General features: G+C 43.5%; 1 protein-coding gene across 1 annotated transcript in view; it reads right to left on the bottom strand.

The window, feature by feature from the left end:
- LOC146022901 (vomeronasal type-2 receptor 26-like) overlaps positions 1-20366 on the bottom strand; it is a 49946-nt gene extending 29580 nt beyond the window's left edge. The window contains exon 1 of the mRNA XM_083155363.1: positions 19722-20366. Coding sequence (XP_083011489.1) covers positions 19722-20366 — 645 coding nt within the window. The remainder of the gene's footprint in view (positions 1-19721) is intronic.
- Positions 20367-24230: the final 3864 nt, after the last annotated feature.

The following is a 24230-nucleotide window of genomic DNA, read 5'->3' as shown; positions in this document are numbered from 1 at the left end:
CATATACCATCACATATGCAACCTGACGACAGGCAGCCAATCCTGACTGTCTGCCGCCGAGCCTGTCAGCCGAGAAAGCAGCTTATTAAACAAAATGTAAGGGACAGCACACCTATGATGGTAAACATAGCAATTTCTAATAGAATTGTCCTCATATGTGCAAGCAGCATATCTCTATTCTATTCATGTGAATTATACTGGGTTACAAACATGATATCATTACCAGCATTGGACCCAGATACGGGAGTGTGAACAGGATCTTTTGGCTGAAACAATTTGTTCCTATCCAACAAACGTGCTCTCACACTCCCGTATCTGGGTCCAATGCTGGTAATGATATCATGTTTGTAACCCAGTATAATTCACATGAAAAAGAACTTAAGCACATCTTCAAGAAACATTGGGGTGTCCTGAAACTGGATCCTATCCTTGGTGATCATATTTCAGAGAACCCCAAAATGGTATTCCGTCGAGCTAAAACCCTTAAAACTTTAATCTCGAAAAGTCAATTGGAGAATGTAAACCCACCTTCTCAGACATTCCTTAGTTTAAAGGGTAGCTACCCATGCAACCGTTGTAAAATTTGCCCATATATGAAAAAAGGCCCTGAGATTGAAGGGACCAATATTAGGGTTAATAATTTTATCAATTGTAATTCCACCTCGGTGGTGTATTTACTCATGTGTGGGTGTGGGTTAAAATACGTCGGTAAAACTAAGAGGTGCTTCAAGGTGAGAGTATTGGAGCACCTCCGGAACATCAGGCATGGGGTGACTAATCATAGTGTGCCTCAACACTTTAAAGAATGTCATGGTTGTGACCCCAAGTCGTTAACCTGTAAAGGCATTGAATTAGTTCAACATAGCAAAAGAGGTGGCGACCATGACAAGTTTCTGCTTAAATGGGAAACCACTTGGATGTTGAGGTTGAATACACTGGTGCCTAACGGGTTGAACGAGGGTTACAAGATCACCCCGTTTATCAACTAAGGTTATCAGTGTGTTTGGAGACCTCCTTTCTGAATATGATATTCATTGATATCTAGCACCTTTTAGATTCATTGTTTCCGATATACTTGTATATACTAACTGGTACCGCTAATTGCTAAATTATATAGCATAGTGATGCATAAGTAGGACATAGATTATATTGTAGGCTTTCCCTTGTATCCTGTCTTCTAACGGAATCTCATGTGCAAATGATGGTTGCAAAACAAAGTATGGAGAAGGGGTACGTCCCGTATTTACGTTACGCTATTACGCGGACGTCTTTAATCCGCCCTCCCACCACCTGCTCCCATTACCTAATGCTTACCTGCTCTGTAATTGACGGGGATAGCCCTATTTAAACACACTGAGCGCACGTAGTAGCCACGCCCTCTGACGAAGTCCGCAGTGACGAAACGCATCAGGGCGTGGCCTACGACGCTCCATCTCCTCTGGTTACCGGCTGCCCCGACGTGCTGTGTGTCTCCACGCTTCCCTGCAACCCAGCTCTGCGGCGTTCGAGTACAAGCAAGGTCCTGGTACAGTGTGAGCAGCTTATGCCTATGGTTTTAAACCCATGCCTTGTGGTACCCAGTCCACAGTGTTTTTATATCTGGTACGAGTTCATGTTTACCCGCACCTGGGGATATATATTTTAATAAATTTCATACTTTGAATACTACACCATGAAGTGCCTTCTTTCTGCCCATTTCTAGATCTCTCTTGCTCTGTGGATTCCAGAGATTTTGCTCCAAGAGAAAGAAGCAGCTGCAGGTCCTCTGGATATTGGACTTTTGTGTGCCCATTCCCTTTGTGTGATATACAAGGGATTTCCTAACTGGTATTCTCCTATAGGGACTGACAATTAAGCGCAGACTTTCAATTCTCTCTTCCAATATATATATATGTGGGATGGCGGCACTCTGCTTGAAATAATGAGACACAGGAAACCTTCTAGTTCCCGACGTTTCAAGCCTGTAGCAGGCTTTTTATCAAGGTGCAAGATAGATATAACCTTTAATTAATTGGATTTATGTATCACTATGTTAAATGTATTCATGAATATCATTATTAATTTTGTACCCCCTTTAACATTCCCACAGATTACCCAAGCCAAGTAGATGAGGGAGTCCGTGGGGCCCTCCAAAGAATGAGGGAGCACCTCCAGCTGTTGGCGGCCGACCTGCAGGACCTAAGGGACCTGCTACTATAATTTTTCTTTGATTTTTGTTAATTTTTAATAACATATTTTTGTACTAATAAATTGTTGATGACAGTTAGAAGTTGTCTGTGTGTTTTTTTTACATTTAACAGTATATGTGTAAATAGTTTAAAATGTTTTTCACTTGCAAAAGGTAAATACTGTATAAGATGTATGTTATTGTAGTAGTCACATCCTTGCAAGACACAAATGTAATATAATTGTACTCCAAATAACATTATCCAAAAAACATAATACACACACACACACACACACACACACACACACACACACACACACTGTGTTTATAACTGTAGGTAAGTTTGCTTTAGTATGTGTTAGTAATAATTAGCATATTGTAGAATATTTCATTTGACGTGCAATTATTATATAACTAGCTGACCCGCACGGCGTTGCCCGGGAAAACCTTGAGGTTTTTTTATTTCCAAAATTGCTGAAAAATGTCATCTTACAGTATGCTGTGACAAAGACCTAAGATTGTAATTTGTTATAGATTCCACCATAATGATAGAATGTGTTTGCATTGATACTCAATGATGGCAATGAAATCAGGTGTGGTGTTGTTGTTTGAAACACAATGCTCCTGATTTCAAAACTTGTATGTGTTGATGAATTCCACATCCACTCCTGAGATTTAGCACCTACTGTATGACATATCCTCCAACATCTGAGGGTTAGAAATCGGTACAAAATCAGAAAGGGACATGTCCACACCTCAATTTCTATACTTTCAATGGTACAGTTTCTAGAGTGTGTAATTACAGGCGCTGAGTGCGTGGGGTCCGGGGTGGGCGTTACTTACCGCGCCATAATTAATAAAAAATTCACTGCTCCCTGCCACTGCCACTCCCCTCACTGAACCTGCCTGCAGCAGTCTGTGAGGTCTGGGGATCTGTAAAGCACATGCACTGGGCGTTTCAACAAACAGTGGGGCAGCCCCTGAGTGTGGGAGCAGGTCCGCGGAACTGGCAACATGACATCATAACGAGACGCACGCTACCCGCACCACTGCAATGCACCACTGGGAACGGGTGCAATGGGCCAAATTCTTCCCTAAGCCCCCCGGGCCAATCCACCAATCCAGCCATTGCAATCATCAATGAGTGCATTGATAAGGTTTGGAGTGTAAGAAGTTGAAGAATAATACTGAGATAAAGATTTGCCATGTTACAAAGTGCACAATTTACTCAATAAATCGTGAAAAAATATAAGTGTACATAGAAGTACTGTACAATCAAGAAATGAAAGTAGGATTAAAAAATAAGTTCTGATTCAAACTGATAATTGTTTGGATGGGGTGGGTTGTGAAACAAATCTATAGGTGGGGGTATGGATATTGTGGGCATAATTGGTGTTTGATACACCTACAGGGGGCCCTCAATTGATGGGATTTTCACTACAGTGTCACGGTCACAGTGTCACCATAGGGGGATTCCCAATTGGGGTCCAGGTGGTTTTTTAGGGACCCTTTACAATCCTGTAGGTCTCTTCTCCTTGAGCTTACAGTCTCCCTTAATGATAGTCAATCACTGAGGGAGACCGTAGGCTCCAGGAGAAGAGACCAACGGGATTGTAAAGGGGTCCCTAAAAGACCACCTGAACACTGTAGTGATAATTTCTCATCAACTGGGGACCCCCTGTAGGTGTACCAAACACCAATTATGCCCACAATATCCATACCCCCTCCACCTATCCTATAGATTTGTTTCACAACCCACCGCCATCCAAACAATTATCAGTTTTAATCAGAATTTATTTTTTAATCCTACTTTCATTTCTTGATTGTACTGTACTTCTATGTACACATATTTTTTTCACGATTTATTGAGTAAATTGTACACTATAACGTGACAAATCTTCATCTCAGTCTTATTCTTCAACTTCTTACACTCATAACATTCAAACAAATGCATGCAGCGCTCATGCCCATCGACCAAACATTATCTATGAACCAAAAGAGTCTGGGAAACCCTTAAGGCAGAACAGTGCCTGATATCCAACTGACTAACAGGGTGAGTGCAGTGTACCCACTTTGTATTGATCAATGGGTGCATTGGCCAGGACAAAGATTTCTCAGTGCAACTGGCCGGGGAGCGCAGTGAAAGGCTGGAGGACTGGAGAGACGGATATAGGGAACAAAGTAGAAACGGTTCATTAGGTACAGTTTTTATTTGCCGGTACAGACTGTTAAATAAACGGCAAATGATTTTGTATGTGTTCTGTGTGTTTGTGTGTGTTGTACTGTATTTGTGTGTGTGTTGTAGTGTATGTGGTTGTGTGTGTTGTATTGTATGTATCTGTCCAATCCATAAGTGTGTGAGGTGTGCTACGTATATACAGTATGTGTGTGTTGTGTCTTTGTGTATCTGTGCAATGTTTAAGTGTGTGTTTTGTGTGTGTCGTACTGTTTTTTGGGTGTGTGTGGTGAATGTGGGTGTGTGTTGTGCTGTTAGAGGTATGTTATGTGTGTGTGTTGTGTGTATCTGCCCTATGTGTAAGTGCGTAAGGTTTGCTATGTATAAATCTGTGTGTGTAGTGTGCTGTGTGTATCTGTGCAATGTTTAAGTGTGTGTTTTGTCTATTGTACTGTTTTTGGGTGTGTGTTGTAGTGAATGTGGGTGTGTGTTGTACTGTGAGTGTTGTGTTGTGTGTATCTGCCAAATGTGTAAGTTTGTGATGTGTGCTACGTATATATGTGTGTGTAGTGTGCTTTGCGTATCCTGGCAATGTTTAAGTGTGTGTGTGTTCTGTGTGTTTGTTGTACTGTTTTTGGGTGTGTGTTGTAGTGTGTATGGATTTTTATTGTACTGCATGTGGTGTGTTGTGTATCTGTCCAATGTGTAAGTGTGTGAGGTGCTCTACGTATAAATGTGTGTGTTGTGTGCTATGTGTGCGTATGTGGTGTACTGTGTGTGTGCGTGTACAATGTGTATGTGTGTGTGTGTGTGTGTTGTGTGGTCTATGTATATCCTCAATTATTTCCTAATAGTTTAGAGCCTTCACCATAATGTTAGAACATACTTGCCTACCCTCCCGCATTTAGCGGGAGTCTCCCGTTTTTCCAATCATTCTCCCGCCTCCCGCAAATCCCTGGGGTTCTCCCGCTTTTTTGTCCCCTTTTCAATAAAAACGTAATGCGCATGCGCGAACGCGTCATTGTGGGGGCGGGGCCTAAATGCGCGACGCCGTGACGTAATTAGGAAGGCCACCGCGGGGCTGTGTGGGTAGCGCTGGCCTGAGCGTGCAGGAGCGGCACTGACAGCGGCAGTGGACTGAGGCATTAGCAGACAGTGAGTCGGGCAGCAGGAGCCGGGAGCACACAAGAGTGTCACAGTCAGACACGTCTCAGCTGTGTATGGAGCAGCAGCCGCAGCAGCCAGTAAGTAAAAGCTTAAAGTTAACTGACTGTTTCTGACTGTAAGCTGCATTCCTCTCCCCCACTCACTACGCCTGCTTCTTATCGATCACCTCTCCCCCCACCACTGGTCCCCGACTGGCTTCCGTCCCAAGACATGCTCCACTCCTCCTGTCGTCATGCCACATTAATTTTCTAGCTGCCTGCCGGCCTGCCTTCCTACAAGGGGCACTTAAAAGATATATATATATATATATATATATATATATATATATATATATATATATGGTGTAAGTGTATGTAGGTTGCAGTGTGTGCCACTGACAAGCTTTCATACAGCTTGTCACCTGTTTGTCATGTTCCCATGACTACTGTTATGTGAAATAATAATGAACATGGGATAGCTTACTATAGTCATTCTGTCATTTCTGCTTTTTGGGCGGGCACGGTCTAAGCCACTATATCGCTAAACTTCTCAAATCAGTAGGACAGCTGTTGGCAAGAACATGTGGTTGACTACCGGAGCCGTCTATTTTGGTATGTTTAATAAGCATCACGGTCTGTGGCATGTGTATAATGGGTATCACGGTGTGTGGCATATGTATAATGGACATCACGGTGTGTGGCATATGTATAATGGACATCACGGTGTGTGGCATATATATATAATGGGCATCATGGTGTGGCATATGTATAATGGGTATCACGGTGTGTGGCATATGTATAATGGACATCACGGTGTGTGGCATATGTATAATGGACATCACGGTGTGTGGCATATATATATAATGGGCATCATGGTGTGGCATATGTATAATGGGTATCACGGTGTGTGGCATATGTATAATGGGTATCACGGTGTGTGGCATATGTAAAATAGAGCATCACGGTGTGTGGCATATGTATAATGGGCATCATGGTGCCCGGCATACGTGTAATGGGCATCACAGTGTTTGGCATATGAATAATGGACATCACGGTGTGGGACATATGTGTAATGGACATCACGGTGTGTGGCATATTTATAATGGGCATCACAGTGTTTGGCATATGTATAATGGCCATCACGGTGTGTGGCATATGTATAATGGGCATCGGTGTGTTACATATGTATAATGGGCATCACGGTGTGTGGCATATGTATAATGGGCATCACGGTGTGTGACATGTATAATGGACATCACGGTGTGTGACATATGTATAATGGGCATCAGGGTGTGTGACATATGTATAATGGGCATCACGGTGTGTGGCATATGTATAATGGGCATCACGGTGTGTGGCATATGTATAATGGGCATCAGGGTGTGTGACATATGTATAATGGCCATCACGGTGTGTGGCATATGTATAATGGGCATCAGGGTGTGTGACATATGTATAATGGGATTCACGGTCTGTGGCATATGTATAATGAGCATCACGGTGTGTGACATATTTATAATGGGCATCACGGTGTGCGGCATATGTATAATGAGCATCATGGTGTGCGGCATATTTATAATGGGCATCACGGTGTGCGGCATGTATGTATAATGGAGCATCACGGTGTGTGGCATATGTATAATGAGCATATGCCACATACCATGATGCCCAATATACAGTACATATGTGGCTGTCTGTGTCCCTGCTGTCACTCTCTCTGTGTTCCCACTGTCTCTCTGATGTCACTCTCCCTGTCCCTTTGTCCTTGAATTTTGTCTCATACTGTGTGGTACAATGTGTAAGGGCACTAGTACTAGATAGTATAAAGAGTCCGACTAGTGTGGTGTATAAGTGGTATGTGATGTGGTACACTTCACATAAAGACACGCCCCTTTTCCCGTGGCCACACCCCCTTTTGCAGAGCGCGCGCCTTCGGCGCGCGCAGAACTAAGTCCTCTGGTTTGTTCCATACTCCGACTTTATAATTTCATCTATCTATATATACTGTATATATATATATATATATATATATATATATATATATAATGTATGTATATATGTAGATTGCTGTAGAAAGCGTCACTTCAGAGCTTGTGATCGAGTGATCAAGGGGAAATTTATTGTGTCAATGCAGTTTCGGGCCTCAGCCCGTCATCAGGAGGCCCGAAACGGCGTTGACCCAATAAATGTTAACTTGATCACAAGCCCTGGAGTGACGCTTTCTACAGCAATCTACATTGGCACACATGTACACTGAAGCAGGCACCTAGGCAAGCATATTGACCCCGGCAGCAGAAACAGAGTGCCGGTCCACTGATCTCTATATATGTATGTATATAATGATGCGCGACGCTGCTCTCAGTGCATTTTGCGATCATCTAAAATCTCCCTCATTTTGCTTTTCAAAAGTAGGCAAGTATGTGTTAGAATGTGTCATTCATACTCAATGACAGCAATGAAATCAGGTGTGGAGTTGTTCCTTCGCAAACGGTTTCCCAGATCATCGATCTTTTCCCCAGAACATCAATGAAGGAAAATTACAACTTGGTGTTTTTTAAATTTCTAAGTGAAATTTCCCAAAAACGGCTTCGAGGTGCACACCACCGGGTCCAGAGGTATCTTGTTGCTGAATTTGGTGTCTCTGAGTGCCACGGTGTGTCCGCAATGCGACGGACACGCACACACACACACACACACGCACACAGACTCTTCAACTTATTATATAGATATGCATACATAAAACATAGGTAAAGGGGCAACAATGAATGAATAGCACTTCACATGATGTAAGGGTTAATGTAAAGTGGTAGTAATGTGTTTAAGTATCAATTAGGAATTAATTGATTACAATTACAAACAATCCATTTTTTATGAGTTTGGCTAATTGCATATGTGTGTCATGTGGCAGATGTATTAGTTCAGATAACAGTCGTGAATTTTGCGGAAACGGTGCTTACGGGCAGCTTCCCGTCCGTTCTGACGCTGTAAGACCGTGCAGAAACTTTGTGTTCGCACACGCACGGTTTGGATGTTGTCCGAAAACACACCCTCTTCTTAGAATGCGGAGGACCTGTGGGCGTTTGTTCTTACAATGTCCGCACAACGTGGCATTCGGTCAACTCCGAAAGAATTCGGAACGGACCGCACCAACCAGAATAAGGCTCTATATGTGTTATCCTGACGAAGGGGCCACGCGCCCTGAGAAGTTGCATAAAGTTTTCACCAATTGTTCACGCTATTATCTCTGAGTGCTTACTGCAGTTTATTGATGTATTAAGTGGGTTTGCCCTGACTGGAAGGCACCGGGGCAAGACACCCCCAGTTTGGAGTGCCTGGAATTACAGAGAAACTTTCTCTCTCTCTCTCTCTCTCTCTCTCTCTCTCTCTCTCTCTCTCTCTCTCCCTATATATACAGTTTCTACACCTACAACAAATAGAGGGGGTGCTTCATGGTGTAATACCGTTTATTAAAAAACACGTATATACACACATATATATATATATATATATATATATATATATATATATATATATATATATATATATATATATATATATATATATATATATATATATATACAGCAACAGACCAGGCAGCACTCAGGGATGATTAAACAGTGAAAACCCCACTGGGTTTATTGAAACTGATGGCAATGTTTCAGGGCTTGACCCCTTTCTCAATACCTTTTTCTCTCTTCATTCTTAACCAAAATAGATAACTGAGGTACTATTTTAAATATTACGTTCTCCCCTTACAAATTGTTCATCTAGAATTGTACATTGTATTGTTTATTTACAAATGAAAGGTAAAAAATTACTTTTTGCCCACTTGCATGCAAATTTTTTGCAGGGGCAAACTAGTCTTAATAAATTCATGTTGCATTGCGGATGGGGCAGATGCAAAATTTGCACAATCATTTAGGACTCTGGCCCTTATTCAGATATGATCACAGTACAAATTTGTTCTTAAAATGGGCAAAACCATTAAAACTGAAATCTAAATTGCAGTGTAAAAACAATGCATCCAGTATTTACCCTGCACAGAAACAAAATAACTCACACAAATCTAACTCTCTTTGTACATGTTAGATCTGCATACCTCCCAACTTCTAGTTTGTCCGAGGAGGGACAGTTGTGCGAAATTAGGGGGCGTGGCTTGCCATGGGAGGGGGCATGGTATATAATTGTGTTGTGCCGTGAGGCCACGCCCCCATTTTACGCTGTGGGGGCATGGCCCTGAGGCTCTGCGAGCCTCTAACCAAGCCCCCAGCCCCAGCTCTGGATTCGGGGGATAGATGCTGTTCGCATGCACACAGCATCTATATTCCGCTCGCCAGCAACTAACAGGGGGCTCCCAACTGTTGGTAGTGGGAGGGACATGGGAACGTCCCCGAAAACCGGGACGTTCCCGCGATTATCGGGACGGTTGGAAGGTATGCACCTGCCCCCCTGCAGGGCACATGGTTTTGCCCATTTTGAGAACAAATTTTACTGCGATCAGATCTGAATAAGGGCCTCAATCCAATTGCTTGTAAACAGGGTGAGTTACCCTTACAGAGGTGTGTAAATGTAGGCGATGAAGGAAGTGTAGATAGAATTTCTAACATGGAATGCGGCAGAAGGTACGTAACTATGGGGTTCAGACTTTTCACCACTATTGTTTTTTAATGCATTAGGTCGACATGTAAATTAGGTCAACACAAGCAAACATGGTAATGGTTGACACATGAAAATGATGATATGTCTTGTGCCTGTCAACCCTCTGGGCTTGACCCTAACAACGTTAGCCTAATTACTGCTGACTTTATCTATATCCATAACTATAAAAGCTGAATCGTTTTTTTTCTCTTTATATTGTATTGGTTTATTTGAGCTCTAGTTCTCTGCTGTTAATGAATTACTAAGTAAACTACAGGGCCGGCGCTAGCCACTCAGCAGCTCCTGCAGTGCAGGGAGGCGCCGAGCTGAAGAGGCGCCGAGCTGCAGTGACTGCCGCTCTGTGCAGGAAGTTGGTGTACACGGGACGGAGCACACCCTGCGCCGCGTGTGCGCGGGGGGTGACGAGTGAACAGGCTGCGCTTCCGGGAACTCGGACTCCACGCTCACTCAGGAAGGAGAAGCTGGGCAGGCCGGGGGGAAGGGGAGCTGTGGGGGGCCAAGGGTGAGACTTAGGAAGGGTCAGCGGGTGCTGGAGGTCAGATCTAAAAGGTAGGAGGAGAAGGAGACCCCGGGCTGCAGTAACTGCCAGCTGGCCGCCAGCGTCTCAGGTAGGAGCTGCTCCAGCCATGGATGGGGTTGCCTAGGGATATATCATAGAGTATGTCACACTGCCATAGACTTCCTGGGGTCTAGCTCCAACATTGCACTGTAGAACCGTTAGACTGATCTAACCCTGAAATAATTAATAATTACATACAGCCCACATAGATAAGCAGTTATGTATGTGTAACTGTATGTAACTGTGGGCGTTATTTATAATATATATATATATATATATATATATATATATATATATATATATATATATATATATATATAATATATAAGCAGCGCTACTACTGTCGGTATGTGTGGGTGTTATGTTTAAGCCGCACTACTACTGTGGGTATATGCACAAGTACTGTGGGTATATGCAGAAGTGTAGAATAATGTGTGCTATAATGTAATATGGTCATTATAGTGTGCCACATATTGTGTAAGGGGCATCATGATGTATGGCATAATGTGTAATGGGCATTACAGTGTGCTGCATACTGTGTTAGGGGCATCATGATGTGTAGCATAATATATAATGGGAATTACTGTGGGTGGAATAATGTGTAATAGGTATTACCGTGTGTAGCATTATGTGTTATGGGCATTACGGTGTTATTGGTACTTTTATATGGCCATGCCCCTTCCCCATAAAGTCACACTCTTAAATATTTGCAGCGCGCCTTAGGCGAGCACTCTACCAGTTTTTACTGTAGTGGTGGGGCAGTCACCAATTGAAAAAGGGCACCATAATGGCTAGTTACAGCACTGCTGTGTAATGAGAATAAGATTGTGCTACTTTATGGTGACATTTGGAATGGGGTAATATTGTGTGGCCATGTGAAGTATGAGAGAGCGCAAATTTATAGTTTGCAGGAGGGCGCCGAACACCCTAGCACCGGCCCTGGTAAACTATATAATTATCTGACTTCTCATTGGCCATTGAAATATACATACAATAGTCCAATTTGCTGTTTATTTGTTATGGAGACTGATAAAACCTTGTTGACCATCAGGACTGACATATACGCATCCTAAGATGGTTCTCTTAACCACAGCTCAGATCGACCTATCCGGGGCTTCAACTGTCTGATATTGTTATATTATTTGTACTTTCCCAATACAATACTAGAAGTAAGCCAAGGGCATAACTAGATATCTGTAGACCCCATAGTAAAAGTATGTAATCATCCATATATACCACCCAAGGGTGATAATTGTCTACAACACATGGAATTTACACAAGGAAGGTGAGCGTCACTCAGCTCTGAGCCCCATAGCATATTTCTCACCTGCGCCTATGGCAGCTATGGACCTTTGCCCAGCTGTGATAATCTATAGAGCCTACTGAACTTTATACAGTATGAAACCAATCTTACTGTGCCTTGTTTCCAGATGATATTTTTGGAGAAAAGTAAGTACAATTGGTTGTCCTCTAGTATATTACCAAAAACCCCCACAGCGTTGCTTTTATAAAATCTACCACTGCCATTCGGATCAAAGACCCAGTTTATTAAGAAAATGTTAGATGGAAGTTCTCCCTTGTCATTAAAGAAAATATCATTTCGGCCATCCGTGTAAGACACTGTCCTCACATAATGGTGCAGCTTTAAAAGGAAAAGAAAATAGGTCAAACGCAATACTGACATTGTAAGTAAATAGCGCTGAAATCTGCGGTCTAATGTAATATCCTCTAAGTTCGATGGCTGTGCAAGATGCAGGCCAAACTCAGGGTAGTCACTTACAGTACAATGCAAAACCATGCCTTGTAAGTGATTGCCAAAAGTCTGACTTCAGCCAGCATCTGCATTACCGCCGGACCTGCTTGGCATTACATCCGGCCCCTACTCTTAGAATTATACAATGTGAGTTATTTACTAACAGCAGGCAAACTTGGAAATCTATAGTCACCTACAGGAAATGTTACACTTCCTCTCTGAGGACTCGATTTGGACCTGAGCACATGGCTGCAAATTCACAAGATGGGTGACTATCGATACACTGTGCATGCGTACGATTCTCAGTGTGCATGCCCGATGCCATCCTACAACAAAGTCCTGCAATTTTTTGTAAATGCAAGGTGGTTGCAAGGTGATTGACAGGAAGTAGGCGTGTGGGGGTGGAAACTGGCTATTTTGTGGAGTGTTAAGAACAATGCTGGAAGTGGGGGGGGACACTAAACGTGCCTGAGCATTATAGGGGAATGTTTGTGACCTCAGCTCCAGGCCGGATATGCGTTTATCCATGCCGAGTAAGTCTTGAGTAATGCAGCGCCTGCGATGAGTGGTGCCCAGTGTAAAAATCATTTGATAGTGAGTCTATTATGATGGGTTTTGGACATTTTGTAACAGCTGTGAATGGTCTGGTTCGGTCTACATCAATGAACGTTAATTGCTGATTTATTGTAATGCATCTCTTGACATTTGCATTTAATGAGTACATTGATAGATGTAGAATCACTAACAGTTCCATCTTTGGTGATCAGTGATAGCTACTTACTAACTTTTAAAGCCGATGAAGCCGCTGACCAGGAGAAGGCGGGGAAAGCGTCATCGAGCGTCACTGTTACTTCTGCAAACAAGCAAGACCACGTGAGCTGGGGAGAAATTTGCCGGAGCTGGGAGTCCCAGAGAGGAGCTGCAATATTGGGAAGACCAGCAGCTGGGGACCCGCTTCAGGCCAGCGAACTCTCACCCATTAGTGGGCATTAAAGTGCTGCACTCGCTTGGAAGCCTAAGTATCAATATTACTTTTATTCAAATACGCTGCTTTGCTTGAATGAATGAGCACCTACAGTCTTTTATATATGGAGCAATTCTAAGGGCTGTTTTACACTAAGCCTAATTGTGTGACTGACTAACACGCTTGCAACCACATCTAACATCAACGTATATCAGTGTGTCCTAAAAGATCTCTGGGACTGTTAAACTGCTAAGTGGATTTAAAAAAAGCTACCAAGCCTCAGATCCATTATATGCTTTAGCCTAATTAGGCAATCCTAGATTTAATGATAATGGAACATTGATCCTCTGTCACACGCTGCAGCCTAGTGAAAGAAGCTTTCTTTCTTTTTATAAACTTATTTTTTATGGCCAGAAATTATTGTGCACATTTTTGATAGCTCTACCGGCCGGTGGCATTGTTAAAATTGTATTATTGTGTATTTTTTAATAAATTTATACCTTTTTGAATACTAATTAGTGTGGTCCATTAGCGCCGTTTACCTGGTGTGTATGTTTTTTGTATTTTCTGAGGGCTGAGTATCCCTTATAAACGGAAGCTGGGACCATTACTAGTGCCCTGCGCTTGGTTATACCTATTTGGTAACTTTTAAAGGAACCCAGCATTCATGGTCATCAAGGTCCACTAACTGCTGGCCCAATGGATCCCTTTCCCCTTCACTCCTCTGTCCTGCCCTCTCCCACCATGATAATCCACCAGTGCAACCAGAATTCCCAGGCACCCTGTACCCTGTACAATGCATTGTACACTAGCAACATAACTGGCCCTGGCTATCACTGGCAAAGGCTACAGATGGAGAGGGTCTCTTCTTTGCAGGGGATAGCGATGGCGATGTCAGCCGCCATCCCCCGCCACCCGCCATCTGTATTTGCAAAAGGGGATGCGTGCGCACGAGATGCGCGCGTCCCCTTCTGACGGCGCTTCCCCCAGGTCCCCGCCGGCTTGTCGGTAGTCATCCGGGGTCCCCACCGCCTCCCCGCACCCCCCCTAACCCTGTCCGTCTCCCTGAAGCAGAGACGGACAGGGCTCCCGTCGCCCCGCCGCACGGAAACTGAGACGCGCGTGCGCATGACGCACGCACGTCTCAGTCAGATGAGAGCCGGGCTGCTGGCGGATCGCCAGTGGTGACATTCTGGCGATTCGCCAGCAAGAGGGAGCTCGGCTCCACCTGTACCTCTGCAAGAAGTCTAACCTGGATGGAGATATAATCCAACCAATCAGCTCATAGCTGTCATTCTTCAAGCACCGCTGAAACATGGCAGATATGAAGTGATTGACTGGCACTATATCTCTCCCCAAAGCTTAGTACATCTCCCCAAGGGAGAAATCATCTAAAGAAAGATCTAGCTGCCACCTCCAGCTACAGCCAGCTTAAAAAATTAGAAAAAAAAAATATATATTTATTCTTAAAGGAGGTAATGATTTTATTATAGAGGTGGTAGACTTGTGATGGACATAGACTATATAAGGTGGATGGGGGTCATACAATCAGTGATAGGGAGTTACAGATATAAAATATATAATGTGGAGTGATAGGCCTCAATGTATGTGACCTCACATACAAGGGTCATGTTCTTATGCACACGGCACATGACCTCATGTGCAGGGGGTTTGGCCTCATGTGCAGAGGGAATGGTCATTTTCAATGCAACCATTATTCCCATGCACCCTGTACCATGTATAATGCAACATAACTGGCCATGGCTATCACTGGCAAGGGATCCCTCTGCAATTCTGGTTGCACATCCAACTATATATATATATATATCTCCTTTCTAATCTTAATAGCTGGTGACATATCACCAAACCCAGGCCCCAACCACCTGTCCCACTCATATTGAATTGGTTCTAAGCCTAGAAATTCAGTTAACCTCATAAATATCACATGCCTCCCACCACACACCAAACAACTTAAATGTGCCCTATTGAATGCACGCTCTGTTTGCAATAAATTAACATCCATCCATGACCTCTTCATCTCTCACAACTTCAACCTGATAGCCATTACAGAAACCTGGCTCACACAATCAAACACGGCCTCGCCTGCAGCTCTGTCACATGGTGGTTTCCACTTCACTCACACCCCCAGGCCTGGTAACTGCAAAGGAGGTGGGGTTGGTATATTACCGTCACAAGCCTTCACATACTCAGTTCTACCACTAGTTCCTTCATTCACATTTACATCATTTGAAGTACACTCTATTAGGGTTTTTTCCCATTTCTCTCTGCGTGTTGCTGCACCTGGGCAAAACTCGATATCTAGAAGATTTCTCTGCCTCGCTCCCCCATTTCTGATCCTCTGACATCTCCACTATCATCCTGGGTGACTTCAATATTGCTATTGACAGTCCACCATCTTTGCATGCTTCTAAAATCCTCTCTCAGCCTCTCCCAGTGGTCCGACGCCTCTACTCATGAGGAAGGCAAATGCCTGGACCTTGTATTCACCAGGCTGTGCTCAGTCTCTGATTTTACTAACACTCCCTTCCCTCTCTCTGATCGCAAGCTCATTACCCTCTTGCTCTCCTCCATTACCCCAAGCTCACTGACACTGAAATCATGCAAGCCTAATCTAACCCGTAGAAATACTAATGCAATTAATTTTCCACAACTTACCACCTCCCTGCAACAACAGCTCTCACTAATTTCTACAATTACCTCTCCTGACGCTGCTGTTTCCCACCTCTACCAGACTCTTGAAACAGCCCTTGATGAAGTGGCTCCAGCTACCCATTACACCCCCCCCCCCCCCTGCAGGCTTAGATGCCAACCATGGCACTCCAAAACAACAAGACAACTATGAAATCAGTCACATAAAGTAGAACGCCGATGGCGTAAATCTCGCAATATGACTGATTTCCTCACATATAAGACTAGCTACCACTCCTACTGCAATGCTTTGGACACGGCCAAGCAAACATACCACCAATCTCTCATCTCTTCTCATGCCACCAACCCTAAGTGACTTTTTAACACATTTAAGTCTCTTCTATACCATCCCCCTCCTCCCCCACCGGCTACCATCAATGCACAAGAACTTGCCTCCTACTTTAAGGACAAGATAGATAACATCCAAGATGAAATGGTATGCTCCACAACCTCTAACCGGCTTTCTTCCCCACCTGAACCCTCTGGCATTTTCTCTTCATTTGAGCCTAAAAATGAAAATGAAGTATCCACACTCTTTTTACCCCCCTACTCTACTACCTCTCCTCTTGATCCTATACCTGCACAAGTCATTAAAAATCTATCTCCTGTGCTTATTTCAACCTTAACTAAAATCTGCAATCTCTCTCTTGCTACTGGTACTTTTCCTTCTCTGTTTAAACATGCAGTGATTACTCCCATTCTGAAAAAACACAATTCTGACCCTAACTCTCTCTCTAACTATTGTCGTATCTCTCAGCTCCCATGCCTCTCCAAGCTACTGGAGAGACTTGTCTACTCTCACCTCACAAACTTTCTTAACTCTAACACCCTATTAGACCAGATTCAGTCAGGATTTCGCTCTCAACATTCCACTGAGACAGCACTGACTAAAGTGGTGAATCCTCGACTCTGAACTGTCCTTTCTTCCCCACATTCAATCTGTCTCCAAATCATGTTACATGCATCTAAAAAACATATCCAAAATACGACTGTATCTCACACAAGACACTACTAAATATCTTGCAAACAAGGGGATTTGATGGTGGCTGTGCGCTAAAAAGGCTGCCTTGTAGGGGTGTTATCAATAATGTGGTAACCCTAGAACCACAGAAATCATGTATTGCGTAGAAAAGGTAATTGATAACTCCTCCACTGGCGCCAATAAATACGTTCCTATATATAAGGGAACGGTCCTCTTCTCCGCAATTTGGGGAAAGCTTAGTTGTAAATACCGTACGCCCCTTAAAGTATAAGAGGGCTCCTCTTCTCCGAATGGCTGAGCTCAATAGGATCACACGGGTAGACACCAAACTAGAGGAACTGTATAGGTTCTTCACACGGTCGTCTCAAACAATGGTGACCCAAAATAAAGATAATGGGGGGTATAGTGTAAAATCATTTATTTTCATAAAATAACATAAAAATGGAGGACAGAGAAACCAAATGGCATGTTACCGTATCAGGTGGAGAACTAAGAACTTTATCTCCTTGATAAAGACTGCATGAGCAGTCGAAAACGCGTTTGGAGTCATTTGGACCAATTCGTGGAGGATCTCTGTGAAGGACCTGGCATTTACCTAGCTTTTACCTGGAGGGAACGTGGGCTGTCTTTATCCCCTGGACTAACCACATACACCTTGTTTGAGAACTCTGATTCACTTCTTAGTTCTCCACCTGATACGGTAACATGCCATTTGGTTTCTCTGTCCTCCATTTTTATGTTATTTTATGAAAATAAATGATTTTACACTATACCCCCCCATTATCTTTATTTTGGGTCACCATTGTTTGAGACGACCGTGTGAAGAACCTATACAGTTCCTCTAGTTTGGTGTCTACCCGTGTGATCCTATTGAGCTCAGCCATTCGGAGAAGAGGAGCCCTCTTATACTTTAAGGGGCGTACGGTATTTACAACTAAGCTTTCCCCAAATTGCGGAGAAGAGGACCGTTCCCTTATATATAGGAACGTATTTATTGGCGCCAGTGGAGGAGTTATCAATTACCTTTTCTACGCACTACTAAATCTCTTATCCATGCACTCATTATATCCCGCATCGATTATTGCAATAGTCTCCTAACTGGTCTTCTGAAGATCAGACTCTCACCACTGCAATCCATTGGTTGCCTGTATCTTACCGTATTCAATATAAAACACTTCTACTCGCATATAAAGCTATTAACCATACTGCACCAGCATAAATCTTTTTACTTATCACAAAATATCTCCCATCTCGACCACTTTGCTCTGCACAAGATCTGCGTCTCTCTTCGGCATGGATCACTTGCTCCCATTCACTATTACAGGACTTTCATCTGGCTGCTCCCATCCAATGGAATGCCCTTCCACGCACAATAAGACTCTCCACTAGCCTCCAAACTTTCAAGCTTTCCCTGAAAACTCACCTCCTCTCAACTCCTCAGGCAAGCCTATCATATTTAAGTTCTACACGCAAAACCCTCTGAGGCACTTATGTATTATATAGCTTCCCTTCTGGACTTATAACTTGGTGGGACTAATATGCTATTACTGGCTCCTGTCCTTGTGTTTCCCTCCTATATCCCTGTAGATTGTAAGCTTGCAGCAGGGCCCTCCTACCTCCAAGTCTGTCTGTTGTTACCCAGTTTGTTTTATCACTGTCTACCATTGTAAAGCACAACGGAATCTGCTGCGCTATATAAGACACTGTACCGGAATCTGCTGCGCTATATAAGAAACTGTAACGTAATCTGCTGCGCTATATAAGGTGCTGTAACGGAATCTGCTGCGCTATATAAGACACTGTAATGGAATCTGCTGCGCTATATAAGACACTGTAACGGAATCTGCTGCGCTATATAACACACTGTAACGGAATCTGCTGCGCTATATAAGACACTGTAACGGAATCTGCTGCTCTATATAAGACACTGTAACGGAATCTGCTGCGCTATATAAGACACTGTAACGGAATCTGCTGCGCTATATAAGACACTGTAACGGAATCTGCTGCGCTATATAAGACACTGTAACGGAATCTGCTGCGCTATATAAGACACTGTAACGGAATCTGCTGCGCTATATAAGACACTGTAACGGAATCTGCTGCGCTATATAAGACACTGTAATGGAATCTGCTGCGCTATATAAGACACTGTAATGGAATCTGCTGCGCTATATAAGACGCTGTAACGGAATATGCTGCGCTATATAAGACACTGTAACAGAATCTGCTGCGCTATATAAGACACTGTAACGGAATCTGCTGCGCTATATAAGACACTGTAACGGAATCTGCCGCGCTATGCAAGACACTGTAAATAAATAAATAAATCTCTGGAAACACGCTTGACTGCACTGCCAGCTCCTACACTTTTACATGAGCCGAGTATAGTACACAATGTCACATCGCAGAAACCAGCACCCTAATACTGTGGAGTAGCCAGAAATTTTAGTGTTACCCTTTGAAAGGTGATACCCAGGTGCACCCCCCCCCCCCCCCACCCTCCAAGTGACACCACTGGTATTATATAAATACACTTGAACAAGAGGTACCTTGATTTAGTCCACAGTATTACATTATTAGAGGCACAGAATAGACATTACTTACTTTCTTTATCGATTGATGTTCTCCCCAATTTTTCATATCCATATTCATATTGTGTAATGCATGTGCCAGGGCGTACACTGTGGTGTAGACGTGGTATTGTCTGGGCTCACAAACATAACGCAATGTCTCATTAAGCTCATTTGAGCATTTGACAGCAGATATTTTCGATGTAGTCTGGAGGAGATAGTTTTTACGTGGGTTTGTAGACAGACAGTGAAATTTCTGAAACCAGATGTCTTCCAGTAAGGGGTCATTTGGGCAATTTAATGGGTTCACACTCTCCACAAATTTGCTTACGCCAGGAATATGCTGTCTTTGCAATGTAAACATCAAGCTACAATTCACCGATGTAAAGAACATCTCATCCATGCTAGTTACTGCAATCCATGAGTCATGGAGGATCAGGGTGATATTTTCATTCAGAACCTTCGAGGTATGAAGAAATAAAAGGTAGCTGATAGAAAACTGGCCACACATGATGATGACCTTGGCGGTGGATTTCTCAATAACACTCATTCTCTCTTTATTCAGTTTTGGTTCTTCAGTTATTTTAATAACAAAATCAATGCATATCCCATGTCTGGCCATCATTGTACTCAGTTCCTGTAATTCCATATCTCCGCTGCCATCACTGGGTGTAACCATTCCAACCCAGTTCCAACCAAAGTGCCTAAAGCAAATTAAAATAGCCTCATAGCGAAGCCGATCATTTTGAACAGTCCGGTAAAAGGTTGGATACATTTTTCTGTCACTTAGGAGAGGATCTGTGACTCCAAAATTGATCTAGAAATAGAACATAGAGATGTAGTGCCGCTCATCCAGTGCCGGGGCTCGCCAAACCACCCCCACTGGCGAGCGGTGCTACATCTGACTGGGACAAGCAAGCATCCCACATGCACCCCAGTTTCCTCTCAGTGGGGTGATGGGAACCCTACCTGTCTCCAATTCAGGGAGATGGGCAAAGCTAGGGTTGGTACGAGGAGGTGGGAGACTGCGTCAGGGACCAGTGTCGAGGCGGCTGGGACCCGGTGGGAGCCCTGTTGTAAGGGGATGCACATGCCACCCCTTCCGGCAGCTGGCGGGGGCTGGTGCATGACGAATCCACCACCAGCCCCTCTAAAGATGAGCGGCTCTACATCTGTAGTAAGTAACTATGTTTAAAAATGCTGTCCCAACACCATCATGGGTGTCTTTGAGGTGAACTATCCATAGATGCCCATGTTAAACCTTAAAATGGGCTTCTATGGAGCCTCATACAACCAATCAGACATGGAGCAATCCAGATCCCATACCTGATTGGCTGGGGGAGGACCTGGTATACGACATCAAGTGTTAATACATCTGCGGCTGTACAGTGTTTTTTTTTTTTTTTTGTACACCCTGGATGCCTGCTTGAATGGAAGAGTATCTACACCGGATTGGATGCTGAGTATAATTTCCATTCACAGGTCACCTATGGATTACAACTGGAAAAGAGAACTTGCCTATGGTGGATCCTACAGGTACAAGTATGTACTGTGTGGATGATGGTAGTGTGTATTAAAGTTTTTTGTTGTCTGTGTGTGTTATTTGACTATGGTTAAGTTGTAGCACAACGAGACCCAGTGGGCCCTTTAATTCCCTGCATGCTAGAACTTTTGGTTCTCCAAGTGCCTGCAGGCAGGGTAGGCTTGCTGGGACTTGTAGTTCCACAACCTAACCCAATAGTTTATCATTCTAATGTTTACACAATAATATCTGTCCTGTGCCCACAGCCCAGGGGCACCAGGGACTGCCTCGGTCTTCAGTCTGGGCAGGGGGCACCCTGGAGGTGGGGTCCCCTAGTTCTGGAGGTCCCCACTCCCCCAGGGTCCCAGCCTGGGATGACTAGTCAAGGGTCAATGCTTTGGTTGGGGGAGCTTATATAAATAGTCTCCCCTGGCTGTGGAATTAACCTTCCGGCTGTTTTGGCCTGATGCTGGTTTTCAAAACAGGGGACAACCAGTTTTTGGCCCCTTGTATTTCTACAAACAGGACTTTCTCAATGAGCCCGGGGCTGGTTACAGAATGGGGACCCATGATGTTTTTTTAATTATTATTTAACTAGCTGACCCGCCCGGCGTTGCCCGGGAAAACCTTGGGGTTTTTTATTTCCAAAATTGCTGAAAAATTTCATCTTACAGTATGCTGTGGCAAAGACCTAAGATTGTAATTTGTTAAAGCTTCCACCATAATGTTAGAATGTGTTTGCATTGATACTCAATGACAGCAATGAAATCATGTGTGGTGTTGTTGTTTGAAACACAACGCTCCTGAGTTGATAACTTGTATGTGTTGATGAATTCCACATCCACTCCTTAGATTTAGCACCTATGACATACCCTCCAACATCTGAGGGTGAGAAATCGGTACAAAATCAGAAAGGGACGTGGCCACACCTCCATTTCTATACTTTCAATGGTACAGTTTCTAGGGTGTGTAATTACAGGTGCTGAGTGGGCGTTACTTTCCGCGCCATAATTAATAAAAAATTCCCTGCCACTGCCACTCCCCTCACCCATCCTGCTTGCAGCAGTCTCTGAGGTCTGGAGATCTGTAAAGCACATGCACCGGGGTGACTCTACCAAACATTGGGGCAGCCCCTGAGTGTGGGAGCAGGTCCGCGGGCCTGGACACATGACGTCATGACGCGACGCACGCTACCCGGACCACTGCAATGCACCACTGGGAATGGGTGCAATGGCCCAAATTCTTCCTTACACCCACCGGGCAAATCCACCGATCCAGCCATCGCAATCATAAATGGGTGCATTGATAAGGTTTGGAGTGTAAGAAGTTGAAGAATAAGACGGAGATAAAGATTTGCCATGTTAAAGTGTACAATTTACTCAATAAATCGTGAAAATAAATATAAGTGTACAATCAAGAAATGAAAGTAGTATTAAAAAATAAGTTCTGATTCAAACTGATAATTGTTTGGATGGGGGTTTGGTTGCGAAACAAATCTATAGGTGGGGGTATGGATATTGTGGGCATAATTGGTGTTTAGTACACCTACAGGGGTACTCAATTGATGGGATTTTCACTACAGTGTCACGGTCACAGTGTCACCAAAGCGAGATTCCCATTTGGGGTCCAGTTGGTCTTTTAGGGACCCTTTACAATCCCGTAGATCTCTTCGCCTTGAGCCTACGGTCTCCCTTAATGATAGTCAATCACTGAGGGAGACCATAGGCTCCAGGAGAAGAGACCAACGGGATTGTAAAGGGGTCCCTAAAACCCCAATTGGAAATCCCCCCACGGTGACACTGTAGTGAAAATTTCTCATCAACTGGGGACCCCATGTAGGTGTACCAAACACCAATTATTCATTGGAAAACATTCAAACAAATACATGCAGCACTCATGCCCAACGACCAAACATTATCTATGAACCAAAAGAGTCTGGGAAACCCTTAAGGCAGAGCAGTGCCTAACATCCAACTGAATAACAGGGTGAGTGCTGTGTACCCACTTTGTATTGATCAACGGGTGCATTGGCCAGGACAAAGATTTCTCAGTGCAAATGCCGGGGAGTGCAGAGACAGATATGGGAAAAAAGAAAAAAAATGGTACATTAGGTACAGTTTTTATTTGCCGGTACAGACTGTTAAATAAACAGCAAATTATTTTTTTATGTGTTTGTGTGTGTTGTACTTTTTTGTGTGTGTTGTAGTGTATGTGGTTGATGTGTGTTGTGTTGTATGTATCTGTCCAATGCGTGTGTGAGGTGTGCTATGTATATCCAGTATGTGTATGTGTGTTGTGCCTTTGTGTATCTGTGCAATGTTTAAGTGTGTGTTTTGTGTGTTGTACTCTCTTTTGTGTGTGGTGAATGTGGGTGTGTGTTGTGCTGTTAGAGGTATGTTATGTGTGTGTGTGTTGTGTGTATCTGCACAATGTTTAAGTGCGTAAGGTGTGCTACGTATAAATGTGTGTGTGTGTGTGTGTGTGTGTGTGTGTAGTGTGCTGTGTGTATCTATGCAATGTTTGGGTATGTGTTCTGTGTATTGTACTGTTTTTGGGTGCGTGTTGTAGTGAATGTGGGTGTGTGTTGTACTGTGAGTGCTGTGTTATGTGTGTGTGTATCTGCCGAATGTGAAGTGCGCTACATATATATGTGTGTGTGTAGTCTGCTGTTCGTATACTGGGAATGCTTAAGTGTGTGTGTTCTATGTGTTTCTGTATCTGCCCAATGTTTAAGTGTGTGTGTTCTGTGTGTTTGTTGTACTGTTTTTGTGTGTGTGTTGTAGTGTATATGGGTTTGTGTTGTACTGCATGTGCTGTGTTATGTGTGTGTGTTTTGTTGTGTGTATCTGTCCAATGTGTAAGTGTGTGAGGTGTGCTACATATATATGTGTGTGTTGTGTGCATATGTGGTGTACTGTGTGTGTGTTCGTGTACAATGTGTACGTGTGTGTGTGATGTGTGGTCTATGTATATCCGCAATTATTCCTAATTGTTTAAAGCCTTCACCATAATGTTAGAATG

Source organism: Crinia signifera, chromosome 1 (assembly GCF_055691185.1).
Source record: "Crinia signifera chromosome 1, ASM5569118v1, whole genome shotgun sequence".
Classification (NCBI taxonomy): domain Eukaryota; kingdom Metazoa; phylum Chordata; class Amphibia; order Anura; family Myobatrachidae; genus Crinia; species Crinia signifera.
This window is presented reverse-complemented; position numbering and strand designations above follow the sequence as displayed.